At 49.9% G+C, this 12,074-nt stretch overlaps 1 protein-coding gene across 2 annotated transcripts; it reads right to left on the reverse strand.

Annotated features, from left to right (window-relative positions):
* Positions 1-300: 300 nt before the first annotated feature.
* On the reverse strand, positions 301-10,445 carry LOC135537899 (catenin delta-1-like). 2 transcript variants are annotated; one of them, XM_064963909.1, is made up of 8 exons: positions 9,964-10,445; positions 9,515-9,574; positions 9,001-9,128; positions 6,655-6,805; positions 6,280-6,475; positions 4,273-4,469; positions 519-563; positions 301-440 (listed from the first exon to the last, which is right to left on the reverse strand). In XM_064963909.1, exons 2-8 carry the CDS (start codon positions 9,549-9,551, stop codon positions 316-318), a joined length of 879 nt encoding a protein of 292 aa, XP_064819981.1. In that variant the 5' UTR covers positions 9,552-9,574; positions 9,964-10,445; the 3' UTR covers positions 301-315. The 2 variants fall into 2 exon arrangements, with proteins under 2 accessions (XP_064819981.1, XP_064819980.1); XM_064963908.1 differs by having other exon boundaries at positions 519-566; positions 9,964-10,442.
* Between the last annotated feature and the right edge of the window lie 1,629 nt (positions 10,446-12,074).

A 12,074-nucleotide genomic window follows, 5' to 3' on the forward strand; every position in this document is an offset into this window, starting at 1 on the left:
GGAGGGAGAAAGAAAGAACGGGGAGCGAGAAAGAAAGAACAGGGAGGAGGGGGGAGAAAAGGGTGGTAAGGAAGACAGGTGAGAGAAAAGGGGGAGGGAGAAGAGGGAAGAAAGGTGGTGGGTTGAAGCAGAGTGAGAGAAAAAAGAGAAAGAGAGACGGGTGTGTTCAGAACGAACAATATGAAAACCAGAAAAATCAGATAAGAGAGAGAGAGGGGAAGAGAGAGAGAGGGGAAGAGAGAGTGTTGATAAAGTGGGTTAGTGTCAGAAGTTAAGTGAGAAATCGTTTGTGAGAAAAGAAGCTAACCACAGTATTTAGTGAGACATGCGAGAACATGCTCTGTGTGTGTGTGTGTACCTGTGCTGTGTCTTTGTCAGCAGGCTCCAGTGTTCCGTCCAGAGTGTTCTTCCTCCCCCCTGGTCCAGTGTGGAGTAGGCATCTGGAAGACAGCCAAGGCCTGTTAACAGCTGTGTGTTTAGGCCTGTGTGTGTGTGTGTGTGTGTGTGTGCAGACATACCTGGTCCCATATCATTTAGTGGAATCATGTCTCGCTTGTCTCCTCCTCCTGACAAACAAACACAGTCACAGGATGAGAGACAGCTAGTGTGGTGGTTATAGTGTGGTGGTGGTGGTTATAGTGTGGTGGTGGTGGTGGTGGTTATAGCGTGGTGGTGGTAGGTTATAGCGTGGTGGTGGTAGGTTATAGCGTGGTGGTGGTAGGTTATAGTGTGGTGGTGGTGGTTATAGTGTGGTAGGTTATAGTGTGGTGGTAGGTTATAGTGTGGTGGTGGTGGTTATAGTGTGGTGGTGGTGGTTATAGTGGTGGTGGTGGTTATAGCGTGGTGGTGGTAGGTTATAGGTGTGGTGGTGGTGGTTATAGCGTGGTGGTGTAGGTTATAGCGTGGTGGTGGTAGGTTATAGCGTGGTGGTGGAGGTTATAGCGTGGTGGTGGTAGGTTATGGCGTGGTGGTGGTAGGTTATAGCGTGGTGGTGGTAGGTTATAGTGGTGGTGGTGGTTATAGTGTGGTGGTGTGCTAGGTGCAGTTATAGTGTGGTGGTTATAGTGTGGGTGGTAGGTTATAGTGTGGTGGTGGTGGTTATAGTGTGGTGGTGGTGGTTATAGTGTGGTGGTGGTGGTTATAGTGTGGTAGGTTATAGTGTGGTGGTGGTTATAGTGTGGTGGTGGTGGTTATAGCGTGGTGGTGGTAGGTTATAGCGTGGTGGTGGTAGGTTATAGCGTGGTGGTAGGTTATAGCGTGGTGGTGGTAGGTTATAGCGTGGTGGTGGTGGTTATAGTGTGGCAGGTTATAGTGTGGTAGGTTATAGTGTGGTGGTGGTTATAGTGTGGTGGTGGTTATAGTGTGGTGGTGGTTATAGTGTGGTGGTGGTTATAGTGTGGTGGTGGTGGTTATAGTGTGGTAGGTTATAGTGTGGTGGTAGGTTATAGTGTGGTGGTGGTTATAGTGTGGTGGTGGTTATAGTGTGGTGGTGGTGGTTATAGTGTGGTGGTGGTTATAGTGCGTGGTGGTTAGCGTGGTAGTGGTTATAGCGTGGTGGTGGTTATAGCGTGGTGGTGGTTATAGGCGTGGTGGTGGTAGGTTATAGCGTGGTGGTGGTAGGTTATAGCGTGGTGGTGGTAGGTCATAGCGTGGTGGTGGTAGGTCATAGCGTGGTGGTGGTAGGTCATAGCGTGGTGGTGGTAGGTCATAGCGTGGTGGTGGTAGGTCATAGCGTGGTGGTAGGTCATAGCGTGGTGGTGGTAGGTTATAGTGTGGTGGTGGTAGGTTATAGTGTGGTGGTGGTAGGTTATAGTGTGGTGGTGGTAGGTTATAGTGTGGTGGTGGTAGGTTATAGTGTGGTGGTGGTAGGTTATAGTGTGGTGGTGGTAGGTTATAGCGTGGTGGTGGTAGGTTATAGCGTGGTGGTGGTAGGTTATAGCGTGGTGGTGGTAGGTTATAGCGTGGTGGTGGTAGGTCATAGCTGTGGTGGTAGGTCATAGCGTGGTGGTGGTAGGTTATAGCGTGGTGGTGGTAGGTATAGTGTGGTGGTAGGTCATAGCGTGGTGGTGGTAGGTCATAGCGTGGTGGTGGTAGGTTGTGGTGGTGGTAGGTTATAGTGTGGTGGTAGGTTATAGTGTGGTGGTGGTAGGTTGTGGTGGTGGTGGTAGGTTGTGGTGGTGGTAGGTTATAGTGTGGTGGTGGTAGGTTGTGGTGGTGGTAGGTTATAGTGTGGTGGTGGTAGGTTGTGGTGGTGGTAGGTTGTGGTGGTGGTAGGTTATAGTGTGGTGGTGGTAGGTTGTGGTGGTGGTAGGTTATAGTGTGGTGGTTATCCTCTTGAGACTCTAGGGGCAGTATTTCATTTTTGGATGAAAAACGTTCCCGTTTTAAACAAGATATTTTGTCACGAAAAGATGCTCGACTGTGCATACAATTGACAGCTTTGGAAAGAAAACACTCTGACGTTTCCAAAACTGCAAAGATATTATCTGTGAGTGCCACAGAACTGATGCTATAGGCGAAACCAAGATGAAACTTCTAACAGGAAGTGAGCAAAATTTTGGAGGCGCTGTGTTCCAATGTCTCCTTATATGGCTGTGAATGGGCAGGGAATGAGCCTACACTTTCTACCGTTTCCCAAGGTGTCTGCAACATTGTGACGTATATGTAGGTATATCATTGGAAGATTGACCATAAGAGACTACATTTACCAAGTGTCCACCTGGTGTCCTGCGTCAAATTGGTGCGTAATCTCCAGCTGCAAGTATTCTTCCATGTGATTCAGAGGAGAAACCAAACTTCCACGAACGATATATCATCGAAGAGATATGTGAAAAACACCTTGAGGATTGATTCTAAACAACGTTTGCCATGTTTCAGTCGATATTATGGAGTTAATTTGGAAAAAGTTTGCTGCTTTGATGACTGAATTTTCGTTTTTTTGGTAGCCAAACGTGATGAAAGAATATTTTTTGAAAAACTGAACATTTGCTATCTAGCTGAGTCTCCTCATTGAAAACATCCAAAGTTTTTCAAAAGGTAAATGATTTTATTTGAATGCTTTTCTTGTTTTTGTGAAAATGTTGCCCGCTGAATGCTAGGCTAAATGCTATGCTAGCTATCAATACTCTTACACAAATGCTTGTTTTGCTATGGTTCAAAAGCATATTTTGAAAATCTGAGATGACAGTGTTGTTAACAAATGGCTAAGCTTGAGAGCTAGCATATTTATTTAGTTTCATTTGCGATTTTCATGAATAGTTAACGTTGCGTTATGGTAATGAGCTTGAGGCTGTATTTACGATCCCGGATCCGGGATGGCTAGTATCAAGAGTTATAGTGTGGTGGTGGTAGGTTATAGTGTGGTGGTGGTGGTAGGTTATAGTGTGGTGGTGGTGGTAGGTTATAGTGTGGTGGTGGTGGTAGGTTATAGTGTGGTGGTGGTGGTAGGTTATAGTGTGGTGGTAGGTTATAGTGTGGTGGTAGGTTATAGTGTGGTGGTAGGTTATAGTGTGGTGGTAGGTTATAGTGTGGTGGTAGGTTATAGTGTGGTGGTAGGTTATAGTGTGGTGGTAGGTTATAGTGTGGTGGTGGTGGTAGGTTATAGTGTGGTGGTGGTGGTAGGTTATAGTGTGGTGGTGGTGGTAGGTTATAGTGTGGTGGTGGTGGTAGGTTATAGTGTGGTGGTGGTAGGTTATAGTGTGGTGGTAGTAGGTTATAGTGTGGTAGGTTATAGTGTGGTAGGTTATAGTATGGTCGGTTATAGGCGAGTGGTCGGAGATTGTAGATAGGTGACTGGGTTCCCCACATAAACAAATACTCTTTTTGGTTTTAATTAAGACCACAGATTGGGAGAATATACAAACTCTGAGAAATATTATAATTTTATTGAGTAAATGTATTTTTCAGAGAGATGAAAATGTAATGAATAAAAGGTTGATGTTAAAATGGAATTTGACAAATTTCAGGGTTGTGTCATTAGATTTGTTGGGGGTGTGGGTTGTGAGAAATTCTGGGGGGGGGGAATGGGGTCCCCACAGAAAACCACTGAATACAACCGCTATAGGATATTCAGAGCTGTGGTCGGGTCCGGTCCATCAGCTGTAGTTACATAAACCAGAGACCTGTGGCAATCAAACATGGATCCAACCCAGACCCCAGGGACAATTTTAGACTCAGACACTTAGTTCCGGAGTCGGGTCTCAGATATTGGGGTAGACCTGTGAAGACCTCAGTGTGTGTGTGTGTGTAGCTAGATGTTATGGTCTGTCTCACCCCTGTCTATGAGCGGCAGCGTACTGTCTTCATATCCTCCGTTGACCCGGGGCTGGGTGCTGTTGGGCGGGTTGAGGTTCACCATGAAGTCTGTCTTCTTCCAGCCATCCTTCTCCAGGGTCTTCCTCAACTCCTTATAGCCCCAAACTAACTGGAGTATCAGGCCGGCACCACGCACCTCTCGCTCTGACCGGTTCCTATCAGGAGAGAGAACTGGAGGACTCAGAAAGAGAAACAGCATCAAACAGAAAGAGGTGATTCAACTACACCTCCAGTCCACCCCGGAGGAGGTAAACTACACCCCCATTCCACCCCGGAGGGAGGTCAACTACACCCCCAGTCCACCCCGGAGGGAGGTCAACTACACCCCCAGTCCACCCCGGAGGGAGGTCAACTACACCCCCAGTCCACCCCGGAGGAGGTCAACTACACCTCCCAGTCCACCCCGGAGGGAGGTCAACTACACCCCCAGTCCACCCCGGAGGAGGTCAACTACACCCCCAGTCCACCCCGGAGGAAGGTCAACTACACCCCCCAGTCCACCTCGAGGGAGGTCAACTACACCCCCATTCCACCCCGGAGGGAGGTCAACTACACCCCCAGTCCACCCCGGAGGGAGGTCAACTACACCCTCCAGTCCACCCCGGAGGGAGGTCAACTACACCCCCCCATCTACCCCGGAGGGAGTTTAAGTCCACCCCGGAGGGAGGTCAACTACACCCCCCATTCCACCCTGGAGGGAGGTCAACTACACCTCCCATTCCACCCTGGAGGAGGTCAACTACACCCCCCATTCCCCCGGAGCGGAGGTCAACTACACCCCTCCCAGTCCACCCGGAGGGAGGTCAACCACACCCCTCTCCAGTCCACCCCGGAGGGAGGTCAACTACACCCCCAGTCCACCCCGGAGGGAGGTCAACTACACCCCCATTCCACCCCGGAGGGAGGTCAACTACACCCCACATTTGACCCCGGAGGGTCAACTAGTCCACCCGGAGGGGTCAACTACACCCTCCCATTCCACCCCGGAGGGAGGTCACTCCACCCCCCATTCCACCCTGGAGGAGGTCAACTACACCCCCCAGTCCACCCGGAGGAGGTCAACTACACCCCCAGTCCACCCCGGAGGAGAGTCAACTACACCCCTCCCATTCCACCCCGGAGGGAGGTCAACTACACCCCCCAGTCCACCCCGGAGGAGTCAACTACACCCCCAGTCCACCCCGGAGGGAGGTCAACTACACCCCCAGTCCACCCGGAGGAGGTCAACTACACCCCTCCAGTCCACCCGAGGAGGTCAACTACACCCCTCCCATTCCACCCCGGGGTCTCCCATTCACACCGGAGGGAGGTCAACTACACCCCCCAGTCCACCCCGGAGGAGGTCAACTACACCCCTCCCATTCCCCCCCGGAGGGAGGTCCTTCACCCCCATTCCATTTGACCCCGGAGGAGGTCAACTACACCCACCCAGTCTACCCCGGAGGGAGGTGTCAACTACACCCCCATTCCATTTGGACCCCGAGGAGGTCAACTACACCCTCCAGTCTACCCCGGAGGGAGGTCAACTACACCCTCCCAGTCCACCCCGGAGGGAGGTCAACTACACCCCCATTCCACCCCGGAGGAGCCTCACACCTCCCAGTCCCCCCCGGAGGGGTCCTCACCCCATTCCATTTGACCCCGGAGGGAGGTCAACTACACCCTCCCATTCCATTTGACCCAGGAGGGAGGTCAACTACACCCCCCATTCCACCCAACTCACCAGTAGGAGGGTCAACTACACCCCCATTCCACCGGGAGTTCCGACACCCCCAATCCCAGTTTTTCCTTTCAATTAGTGTCTAATTGATCAGTAAAAGGGAGAAACCCTGCAGACCCTCAGCCCACCAGAGACCGAGTTTGACACTTCTGTTCAACATCATCCAGACTGATGGAAAGAGACACATGCACCTCTTTTTGTCTCACACACACCACACACACACACACACACACACACCAGCTTACCCGTCCTTATTGATGAGCACCAGTCTCTCGATGCCCTGCGAGGCTCTGAGGATCTTGGCAGCGTCCAGGCTGGAGCCCAGAACCTCATGAAGGGTGCTCAGTACAGACACCACCGTCTCCTCTGACAGAGCCCTCACAGGCTGGCTCTGACCCCCACCAGGCAGGTTGGATACCAGGTGGGGAACTGCATGTTTACCTACAGAGACAAGAGTTAGAGAGACATAGCTGTAGTATTTGATAACACAGGTTGGCTCAAAGAGAGCGCGAGAGAGGGAGAAAGAGAGGGAGGGAGAAAGAGAGAGGGAGAAAGAGAGGGAGAGAGAGAGCAAGAGAAACAGGGAGAGGGAAAAACAGTTCCACAGAAACTGTACTAACCGAGCAGGTCTCTGTTGCGAGCGTCGATAGCCAGGTTCCTCAGAGCTCCAGACATGGCCCTGACCACCCGGTCGTTGCCATGGGCCAACAGCTCTGTCATCATGGGAAGACCCTTCTCTTGACGCAACAACGCACGGATATACCGCCCATACTGAGACAGAGAGAGAGAGAATACATACAGATCAATTATACCGCCCATACTGAGACAGAGAGAGAGAGAATACATACAGATCAATTATACCGCCCATACTGAGACAGAGAGAATACATACAGATCAATTATACCGCCCATACTGAGACAGAGAGAATACATACAGATCAATTATACCGCCCATACTGAGACAGAGAGAGAATACATACAGATCAATTATACCGCCCATACTGAGACAGAGAGAATACATACAGATCAATTATACCGCCCATACTGAGACAGAGAGAATACATACAGATCAATTATACCGCCCATACTGAGATCAGAGAGAGAATACATACAGATCAATTATACTGCCCATACTGAGACAGAGAGAGAGAATACATACAGATCAATTATACCGCCCATACTGAGACAGAGAGAGAGAATACATACAGATCAATTATACCGCCCATACTGAGACAGAGAGAGAATACATACAGATCAATTATACCGCCCATACTGAGACAGAGAGAGAATACATACAGATCAATTATACCGCCCATACAGAGACAGAGAGAGAGAGAGAATACATACAGATCAATTATACCACCCATACTGAGACAGAGAGAGAATACATACAGATCAATTATACCGCCCATACTGAGACAGAGAGAGAGAGAGTACATACAGATCAATTATACCACCCATACTGAGACAGGAGAGAGAATACATACAGATCAATTATACCGCCCATACTGAGACAGAGAATACATATAGATCAATGAATATTGTAGTGTATTTGTGTTCAGGAAATGGACAGACTTTTGAGTACTAGACTGTGGTTTAACAAGAGTCTAGAAAGGTGGTGTCTGGGTTGCAGGTGGAGTTTGTGATTATACTGTGATTGACTTACGGTCCAGGTGTAAAGGGTTTCTGTTAGAGGTCAAGTAAGGAGGCTGAAAGGGATGTGTGTCTGATGGTGGTTGTGTTCAGGTTAAACTAACAGGTCGTGGTGTCTCAAGGTGTGTGGTGGTGTTGGGCCTGGTGGTGGTTGTGTTCGGGTTAAACTAACAGGTCGTGGTGTCTCAAGATGTGTGGGTGGTGTTGGGCCTGGTGGTGGTTGTGTTGGGTTAAACTAACAGGTTGTGGTGTCTCAAGATGTGTGGTGGTGTTGGGCCTGGTGGTGGTTGTGTTCAGGTTAAAACTAACAGGTCGTGGTGTCTCAAGGTGTGTGGTGGTGTTGGGCCTGGTGGTGGTTGTGTTAAACTAACAGGTTGTGGTGTCTCAAGGTGTGTGGTGGTGTTGGGCCTGGTGGTGGTTGTGTTAAACTAACAGGCCGTGGTGTCTCAAGATGTGTGGTGGTGTTGGGCCTGGTGGTGGTTGTGTTAAACTAACAGGCTGTGGTGTCTCAAGATGTGTGGTGGTGTTGGGCCTGGTGGTGGTTGTGTTCAGGTTAAACTAACAGGTCGTGGTGTCTCAAGGTGTGTGGTGGTGTTGGGCCTGGTGGTGGTTGTGTTAAACTAACAGGTTGTGGTGTCTCAAGATGTGTGGTGGTGTTGGGCCTGGTGGTGGTTGTGTTAAACTAACAGGCTGTGGTGTCTCAAGATGTGTGGTGGTGTTGGGTTTGATGGTGGTTGTGTTCAGGTTAAACTAACAGGTCGTGGTGTCTCAAGGTGTGTGGTGGTGTTGGGCCTGGTGGTGGTTGTGTTAAACTAACAGGCTGTGGTGTCTCAAGATGTGTGGTGGTGTTGGGTTTGATGGTGGTTGTGTTTGGGTTAAACTAACAGGCCGTGGTGTCTCAAGGTGTGTGGTGGTGATGGGCCTGGTGGTGGTTGTGTTAAACTAACAGGTCGTGGTGTCTCAAGGTGTGTGGTGGTGTTGGGCCTGGTGGTGGTTGTGTTAAACTAACAGGTTGTGGTGTCTCAAGATGTGTGGTGGTGTTGGGCCTGGTGGTGGTTGTGTTCAGGTTAAAAACTAACAGGTCGTGGTGTCTCAAGGTGTGTGGTGGTGTTGGGCCTGGTGGTGGTTGTGTTAAACTAACAGGCCGTGGTGTCTCAAGGTGTGTGGTGGTGTTGGGCCTGGTGGTGGTTGTGTTAAACTAACAGGCCGTGGTGTCTCAAGGTGTGTGGTGGTGTTGGGCCTGGTGGTGGTTGTGTTAAACTAACAGGCCGTGGTGTCTCAAGGTGTGTGGTGGTGGTGGTGTGGTTGACTCACGGTCCAGCGTCCGGCACACAGGTTCTGCACGGCTCCGGCGGAGGCTTCCAGCACGGTGGGGTTCTTACTCTCCTTCAGCAGAGAGGTGTAGACACGCACCACCTCTGGCTGGAACAACAGCTCATAACCTGGAGATACACACGGAGGGAGAGGTGGTAGAAACATGGAGGCATCTCATTGTCTTCTCATTTTCACCTGCACTGTTGCTGCATTCATAAATCTCAGACTTCAGTGAGTTCAAGAGAACTGGGAGCTTTGGACGGGGGGGGTCACTTTGAATGGTCATCCAACTTGGAATTCCAAGTCAGAGCTCGAATTTCAGAACTGAAGATCACTGACATGATTTGACCTCGTTTCCCAGGGAAAAACTTCACAGGTGAAAACAATGTGATGGAAGCTCATTAGGCTGGCTTAGCTGTCGCCTGGTCACTTCTTTCAGATCAGTACAACAGATGAGTGGACAGGGGAAACATGCATATTCCAGTCTACATGATGCTACTTTATACTGTGTTACCTTTGGCAGGTGTAGTCCTCTTTGGAATGTCAATCATATCTGCTCCGTCTTCATTTCTCCCTGCAACAGAAAATCAGAACACTGAGAAACAGACGCACAGAACACTCAATAAACCCCCCGCCCGGCGCTCCAGAACCCCCCACCCACTACGGTGCTCTAGAACCCCCGCCCGCTACGGTGCTCTAGAACCCGTACGGTAACCTGCTACGGTGCTCTAGAACCCTCTAACCGCTATGGTTCTCTAGAACCACACAGCTCTGTGAGCCACTGAAAAAGCCGCTAGGTAGGAGCACACATGCTAACACAGACTCACACGCTGCACACTGTCTCTTACACACATCGTCCTCTAGGAGACGGCAGAGAGCATGACAATGCATGCATAGAGTTAGGAGACTGACATCATTAGCCAGTCCTAATTAATGCTCTAACAAGCAGAGGTCAGAGCTTACCTTTAGAACACCAGTCATCTGTTCCACAGCAGAGAGGAGAGCAGAACGAGGGAGGATTAAATGATAGGAGGAGAGAGGAAGATCATTTGAGTCAAGCGAGAACAGCAGCAGTGACCCAGCCACCAAGACACCTCCTCCCACCAAAGCATCAGCATAGATCAAATGTAGGATTAGATTAGAAACTATCGCAGCAAAAACACACCAACATCCACGCCAGCACAAAGACAAACCATCAAAAACAAAATGTCTGTTCATAAATAGAGAAACAAATCATTTCCCTCACAGACACACAGACATTAAGGAGTGAGACTGAACATTCTTTAGGATGGGGGTAAATAGCAGTCAACATCCCAGGCCAACCACTGGTTCTCTGCTGTCTCTCCTGCTACACTGTCACTATACTGTGTACACACACTAAAGTCAACAATTGCATCACTCTCACTCTCCATCTGCCTTCCTTCCACAGACAGATAATATAAACACTCTCACTCACACAGACAGACAGACAGAGACACCCGCGCAAACACACAAACACACACTGACCTTTGCCCTGCGGGAGCTGAAGCGGTTGGTCTTTCCAGTGGAGGGGCGGGGCCCTGGTTGAGGGACATGGCTTCCTGGTAGCGCTCAGCGCCCGGCACCTCCCGGTGAACCTAAGGTCAAGTCAAGTTTACAATCATATAGTATAATATTACTTATTTAAAGACTTGCTGTGAAACCTTGGTGCCTACTCAGTATGTTCTTTACCCCTCTGGCTTTGGGCTGATGTGTCAACGTGTCGTTCACACATTCAGAATCGAGGAGCAGAATTACCACCTTAACTCAATTAGCCACGAAATCCCTAGTTTGAAAGTAACTTTTTCTGGAACTATACTGCGCCATTTCCCCCATGTGGGTCAGCCCCTAGCATTTCAAGTTCTAGCCAATGAGCTTTCAGCCCCTTCGCTATTTGAGTGACAGCTAGCAAGATGCACACACAGCAGAGTGAGCACTGACGTTGTGCACATATCTATACATATGTGACGTAGTAAGCAATTTTCAGGGACCACTTTTGCTTCGTGAGCGTTACTTTCACAACTGTGAACAGTGTCGTTACCATGCTAAAAGTTCAACTTCCATACGGATACCAGGTTAAGTATCACAATACAGTACTAAAACAATACCATGGCCAATGTCACAGAATGGCACTTGAACCAGACAGATTTTCGAGTTTTAATTTAAATGTTTTATTTTTGAATGTATGCGTTAAATGAATGAATTATACAATCAATTTGACTTCATTTTTTTTTTACTAACCTAACTACATAACATGGTAATAATGTATTAGAACAGTAAATCTCTACTGATAAACTGAGCAAATCAAGATCTAGGTGTATTCACATTACAGCTGAATGCATATTGAATAGCAGCGTGACCATGAATTGAGGTAGAGCTTTCTGGCTGATTTCATGGTGCTGCAGATGAAAAAAACAATTGTTTCCCTTCCATTTGGGACTTTATTGTACTGATCAACAATATTTCCATAGAAGAAGCAATCTGTTTATTTGATAACAGTGTCTCTCTTAAAGACATGACATTATTCACACACACAGCCAGTTCAAGGCTCTGAGCAAATAGGATCTTGACTGGGACAGACGTGAAGGAATAAAGGTTTTGGTCACACTCAGTGTTTCCTCAGAACGGGCCAGCGTCAGGCCGCACGGGGAGTGGAACGGGCCAGCGTCAGCCGCGGGGAGTGGAACGGGCCAGCGTCAGCCGCGGGGAGTGGAACGGGCCAGCGTCAGCCGCGGGGAGTGGAACGGGCCAGCGTCAGCCGCGGGGAGTGGAACGGGCCAGCGTCAGCCGCGGGGAGTGGAACGGGCCAGCGTCAGCCGCGGGGAGTGGAACGGGCCAGCGTCAGCCGCGGGGAGTGGAACGGGCCAGCGTCAGCCGCGGGGGAGTGGAACGGGCCAGCGTCAGCCGCGGGGGAGTGGAACGGGCCAGCGTCAGCCGCGGGGGAGTGGAACGGGCCAGCGTCAGCCGCGGGGGAGTGGAACGGGCCAGCGTCAGCCGCGGGGGAGTGGAACGGGCCAGCGTTAGCCGCGGGGAGTGGAACGGGCCAGCGTTAGCCG

The sequence above is a fragment of the Oncorhynchus masou genome, unplaced genomic scaffold (genome assembly GCF_036934945.1).
Source record: "Oncorhynchus masou masou isolate Uvic2021 unplaced genomic scaffold, UVic_Omas_1.1 unplaced_scaffold_8697, whole genome shotgun sequence".
NCBI lineage: Eukaryota > Metazoa > Chordata > Actinopteri > Salmoniformes > Salmonidae > Oncorhynchus > Oncorhynchus masou.

What these genes read in the sequence shown, in the direction of transcription:
- LOC135537899 (XM_064963908.1), bottom strand. Translation starts at nt 9,551, where the DNA reads ATGATTGACATTCCAAAGAGGACTACACCTGCCAAAG. An exon ending in GAGGACTACACCTGCCAAAG is followed by an intron (nt 9,129 to 9,514) that starts GTAACACAGTAT and finishes GTGTATCTCCAG; the next exon opens with GTTATGAGCTGTTGTTCCAG. An exon ending in GTGCTCATCAATAAGGACGG is followed by an intron (nt 4,470 to 6,279) that starts GTAAGCTGGTGT and finishes CTCTCCTGATAG; the next exon opens with GAACCGGTCAGAGCGAGAGG.